This window comes from Dryobates pubescens, chromosome 24, assembly GCF_014839835.1.
Source record: "Dryobates pubescens isolate bDryPub1 chromosome 24, bDryPub1.pri, whole genome shotgun sequence".
In the NCBI taxonomy this organism is placed as follows: domain Eukaryota; kingdom Metazoa; phylum Chordata; class Aves; order Piciformes; family Picidae; genus Dryobates; species Dryobates pubescens.
Window position 1 is genome coordinate 549215 of NC_071635.1, and position 6000 is coordinate 555214.

General features: G+C 49.5%; 1 protein-coding gene across 5 annotated transcripts in view; it reads right to left on the bottom strand.

Moving 5' to 3' along the window:
- The window catches only part of DCLK2 (doublecortin like kinase 2), a 56364-nt gene extending 51061 nt beyond the window's left edge, over window positions 1-5303 (bottom strand). For all 5 annotated transcript variants that reach the window (XR_008462842.1, XR_008462841.1, XM_054172467.1 and 2 more), the window contains exon 1: window positions 4879-5303. Coding sequence is in view for 3 of the 5 variants with exons in the window: in XM_054172467.1 (XP_054028442.1) it covers window positions 4879-5290 (412 nt within the window). In the remaining 2 variants the exon portion in view is untranslated. The remainder of the gene's footprint in view (window positions 1-4878) is intronic.
- Between the last annotated feature and the right edge of the window lie 697 nt (window positions 5304-6000).

A 6000-nucleotide genomic window follows, 5' to 3' on the forward strand; every position in this document is an offset into this window, starting at 1 on the left:
GAGAAATCGCGGAGGCAGGCTGGATGGGCCTGGAGCATGCTGGTCTAGTAGGTGATGTCCCTGCCCATGGCAGGGGGTTGGAATCTTTGAAGTCCCTTCCAATCCAAAGCATTCAGGCATTCAGAAAGAAGTCAGTCACTAGGATTACCTTGAGATTTGTGGCTAAGGAAGTAAACTGTAGTCTAATGGAGTAGAAAGATCTAGTAAGCAATACTTTTTTCTTTTTAATTTGAAAAAAATGCAAGAAATACAGACATGGGATACAGCTGGGACTCTGAACCCTGCCCAACTATTCTGCAGCAGAAAGCTTAACTGGGCTGCAGAGCAGTTTTGGCAGAAGCATGAAACCTCCTTATAAACTGGCATCCTAATTTCACCAGAGCATATGTGCCTTCCATCCAGTGCTTCATGGCAGCACCCAAAGCAGTCCAAATGTGTCAATCCTTCCCCAAAGACATCCTGCTAACACCCAAAATTCCTCAAATCAGGCATATGCTCACTTTAAAAGGAGGAACATCTGCTGATATTTTGAGTCATGATATAACCAACAAAGGAAGTAAGTTTCCTTCTGATTCTCTGTATTATATTAACAGAAAGACAAAAGACTTGAAACACTGCCTATGAAGAAGGAAACATTATCTGCCCCTACATAATTTACCTGCACTACATTCAACTCCAGAAGCACTGTCCATGTGCTGTGTGTATCCAGTTTAAGGGGGCTGTAGAAGGATTCAAGTTTCAGAGAGCTAACAGCCTAAGCATCACGCTTACCATTCCCTCACAACAGTAAATACAGACGATGAACAGAGAGAGGAGAAAAGAGAAAACAAGAGTCCATTGACCAGTGTGACTGAGAAGTAGCCACAGACCATCAGCTGACCATCTACACAGGTTTTGTTCTACAATCTGTTTCTTCAATACTGTTATTCACAGGAAATGTGCCTTGCTTACCTTTCAAGATACAGGAATAAGGAGAGGGGTAAGAATACAGGGATGAGGACTCAGCCATGCAGCTGTAAATACTGATGGGCAAAGAGAATGTATCTTGTCCTCTTGCATCCCCAAACTACAGCACTTGCAACTCTGTGCAGTTTTGAGGAAAGACCTGCCTGACACCTTGGGGTTCTTCACAGCACAAGTTTGGTGAGCTCAAGCTCACAGCTTAGGGCATCAACGCCTAGAAACATTCAGACTCTTTGTCCTTAAAAACAGAGGCTAGTACAAAAAGACTGTTACAAACACTTCATTTTCCTTAGCATTAGGTTGCAAACCAACTGTGGATACACCATGGCATGGGTAATGTAAGGAAGAAATTAATTGTGCACAGCACCTAAAAATCCTGAGTCAGGATACTTGAAACAAGAGCCTTCCAGTGAGGTTTTCTGACCTGCCTGTGCAGAGTGCATAAAATAAGTAGCACTAACTGACAAGCATTTATTACTGCCTCCTGAGTCACATAAGCCATCATGTTTTTCAATGACACACTGTATGATGCAGCTGACACAGGCAGAAAGAAAACTGTTAGTCTCTGGATCTCAGTGTGTGGTCCCCTGTGAAGCACATAGGGCAGGAATAGGTGCACCTCACCTACTCACCTCACCTTCTTTTGGTGGAACTCACTCATTTCAAGGGTGTCAAAAGTTGCTTATTCAGTATGGTGGAAGAGTCAGTAGGGCTGCTAACTTTCTAGGTTCAGGAATCACAGGAAAGGACCCTTTGTTGTGTTCCAGAATACAAAGCCAAGTAGATTTCCAGAGCAGTATGTTTACAGCATATATAAAAGGACTGGTCTAAAAACAAAACATCCCCTTTTGTGAAAGATTATGTTATTTAGATCTCCTTTTTCTTCCTTCCTTTCACAGAACTTCCTCATCAGTTTCTTACAATTCCTTCACTTTCACATCACCTCCAATAACCCTGTGTAAGTCACCCTCTCTCCTCATCTGCAGCAATTAAGTTCCCCATGCACTTTTAAAAAGCTGGGATAATGACCAGGACTTTTCCAGATGACTAATTGTTCCTAGCTCTCTACTAACTTCAATCAGAAAGTTCAGATGACAGCTTCCTACAAACTTTCACAGAATGAAAGAACAGCTGAGGTTGGAAAGGACCCCTGGAGATCATCCAGTCCAATCTCCTGCTCAGGCAGGATAGGCTCAAAGCTTTCAGAAGACAGTTAAGGACACTTGGTGTCACACCCCCCCCCGAATCCACATGCCTCCTTCACATGTCAGTAAAGAACTCTTTATTTTTCTTGCTGAAAATTGAAAAGCAATACAACAAAACATCACTCAAAACTACTTCTGGTACTACTGAAGTTCAAGCTTTAGGATATCACCAATGGTCAAGTATTTATTCTAGAGCAAAAATTCAACTTGCTGTGCTGGAACTGTAAGAGATAACGACAATAGTAACAAATCAGCTCCTCTTTCAGCACCTCAAGAACAAAGCAGCTGGCAAAGCGCTCAGACAATTCCAAGGAATGATGGATTCACTACATTTTAGCAGCTTACTTCCTGCCCTTGCATATGCCTTCCTCTGTATGGTGGTCAGACTTACCCTGGCAAAGTTTCTGGCATGCTAACTGGAAACCATGCTAATCCAGTTGGATTTTCTTAAGATTGCTGAGAGTTGTATTGGTCATGGATTGATGACTAAGTAATTTGGACCCCATTTTCCTCTCCTTTCATTTTACTGAGAACGCACAGAACTGGCATTTCAGTTGTGACATTTGCTTTGCTTTATTCTCCCAGTGAGGAGAGATGACAAAGGTCACTCACTCAATGCCTATTTGAAGAGAGAAGTTTCTGCTCTCAGTTATGAACTGAAATAGAGTTTTGAGAGCGCAGACTGCATTTGTACTGCAGGCGAGCAAGTCACTTGTCCTTGCTGTGTGCTAAGCCACAAACCCCTGCGATCATCCCTTCCAGGGTATTTCAAAAGGCACACTAAGTTACCATTCCTTTACCCAATGTCTGCTTCAGTTCCTTTCTCTACCATCCCCACTCCAGCATCTCAGCATTTTTTAAGCTCTCAGTTAACCAGCGAATCATGGAAACATTTTTTGGTTGACAGTCTACAATCATTTCACATGTCCTCTGTTTTGACTGCAGAGCAGTCTTATGGTAGACCATGTGATGGGGACAGTCCTCAGGCACAGTGTTACTATTATAAACAGAACTTTCATGCACATCTTTTTTCTTTTTTTAGTGATTCCCCCTTAATGCAGCAAATGCTGTGGTCTCTCTCTTCCTCCTTTAGGTTCTGGAGTGGCTGACCCTAAATTCCCAGTGCCTTTACTGGTGGATTATGTAAAACTCTTCAGGCTGCCTCACTCATCAAACTCTCCAGGAGAGATTCAGCACCGCTTTGAAGAGAGAAGCTTCCAAATCAAAGCCTAAAAATGAGGAGGAATTAAAATATCTGCAAATCCTACTTCTTCATTAATGCAACCAAACTACACTTGGCATATAGTCACTGAGTGGCAGCCTGCTGTAGCAGTTTAGGTACCTGAGCAGAAACAGCAAGTGTAAACTGATCATGAACCTCGCTGTGTGTACAACATAATCAATACATCTGAAAGGCTGGTTTGTGCAATGCTGTTTAAATTCTGGTTTAAGACATCATGGAAGAACATGGGGGAATTCATCTCCCGGTTCTGATAGTTCTCTACAAACAAATGGCATGTTTTCATTCAGAAAAAGTACTTCTGGCCCTATTTTGAGACACAGTCAAGCACTGCTCTGCTGAGATTTGCAAGGCCTATGTAACCTGAGCAGCTAAGTCCTATTATCAAAAGCTACTTAGGGACAATTCTGAAATGCACTGGATTCTATAAAATGCCTTTGGAAGTCAGACAAGGTAGGTGATTCCCTCTATGAATATGGATTCTGGTCACAGCTGAAAACATGACTTTACACCAGTTTGCTTTAATAACTGGTATGGTATAAAGCTCCCTTTTCACAGCAGAGTCTTTCCCTGAAAGTTAAAGCCACTGTTGAGTCACCAATGACAGGGTAACAGCTGTTAGAGAACTAAACCACAGCATCTCCTTTTTTCACAAATGGTGATGACCGAAAGGTAGCCAGGAACTTCAGATGAAAAGAGTTATCTGCTATTTAACCACCACTAGAGTCAACCCCACACGTGCAGACAGCTCTTGTCCAGCTGATGGGACAGACAGCCCACAGTGGTAAAATGAGAACTACTGCATCTCACAGCAGCAGGCAGCCCTGAGCCACATGCCCACAGGGCTCCATGGCTGATGGTTTTCAGCAAGGCAACCCTCAGCACTGATGATGGAATCGCAGAATAGAATCATAGAATTGTTTTGTCTGGAAAAGACCTTCAAGTCCAACCACTCTCAAAAGCTGTAAGGCTGGTGCCAAACCATGTCCTTCAGCACCATATCTCTGCCTCTTTGAAACATCCCCAGGGATGGGGATTCAGCCACCTCCCTGGGCAGCCTGGGCCAGGCTTTGACAACCCTCTCAGGAAAGAAGTTTTTCTAATATCCAACCTAAACCTCCCCTGGTGCAACTTGAGGTCATTTCCTCTTGTCCTGTCACTTGTTACTAGGGAGAGCAGACCAACCCCCACCTCACTCCAGCCTCCTTTCAGGGAGTTGTAGAGAGCAATGAGGTCTCCGCTCAGGCTTATTTTCTCCAGGCTAAACACCCCCAGATCCCTCAGCCGCTCCTCACCAGACCTGTCCTCCAGACCCTTCATCACGTTCGTTGCTCTTGTAGCAGCGAGAGACGAGGCTCCCACAGGGCCAGCCTGTAGATCACCGCCTGCCTCATGCCACCTCCTGCCGGACCCCAACATACCAGGGCACAACCCTCCGTGCTTGCCCCTAACCCGCCAAAGACTCCTCACCTTCCAGCACCTCATCCAGGCTGGTGAGCTTCTTGCTGCCATCGATGGTGTAGATTGTGCGGACACCCTGGGGCAAATTCACGTTGTCCGACAGGGACCGGGTGAGCTCAACCAGGAGAGCATCGAAGGAGCGGAAGCGGTCGGTGGAGATGGCATACACCAAGCCCTTGAAGTACCTGTCCCCGTTGCGGTAGAAGCGTGCTTTCCGGGCTTTCTTCTCCGAGCTGAGCGCCTGCAGAGTCCGCGTCCGGTAGAGGCTGCAGTGTGCGCTGTGCGCGGGGCTGGGGATCAGTCCGTTACCCCGCGGCCCTGCGCCGCCGCCGCCGCCACCGCCGCGGCGTGGCCCGGCGCGCTGCTGCCGCTTGTCCCGCTCCTCGAAGTGCTCCAGCTCGATGCTCCGGCTGCTCGCCATGAGCAGCTGCCTGCGCGCCCTCCCCGCTCGGCTGGGACCCGGGCCTGCTGCGAGCTGCCGAGCCTCGCCCTGACGCTTGCAAAGGCTCCGGCCGTCTAATTCAGCATCGCGTCCGGCCTCGCTGGCCGGGAGAGCCGCGGGTGACCTGCCCCGCAATCGCGGCTCCGGCCGCCGCTAGCTCCGCCGTTAGCCGCTGCTCCGCCCGCAGGCGCGCACAAAAGCATCCCTCATGCCTCAGTTCGGCGGCTGTCGGCTACAAGCGGTGCCGGGGAGGGGGCTCCGGCACGGCGGCAGGCGGCAGGCTCGGGGGAGCCCCACGGCCGCGCCCCCACGCCGTGCCCATGCAGGCTCGCACAATGCGGCGGACCTCAGCCTCTTCCCTGCTGGCTCAGCCGGAGACGGGCGCTGAGCACGGAGCGTCTATTCCGCCAGCCCCCGGCCGGCTCCGGCTCTGATCGCGGCGCGGGGGCACCGGGATCGCTGCGGCGTCAAGGGCCGCCAGCCAGCCCGGGCAGCGGTGCAGCCTCGCGGCGGGCAAGGGCGCGGGCAGCGCCCGGCGGCTCAGCCAGCAAACAGCCGCAGCGGCTCCGGCGGGAGGAGCGAGCCGCGGCCGGCGCTCCAGCGGGAGGAGGGCGGCAGCGAGGAGGGGCGGAGGCGGTGCCAGCTCGGCTGGAGGCGGTGTGGGCACCGCCGTCCCTCAGCCCCCGCGG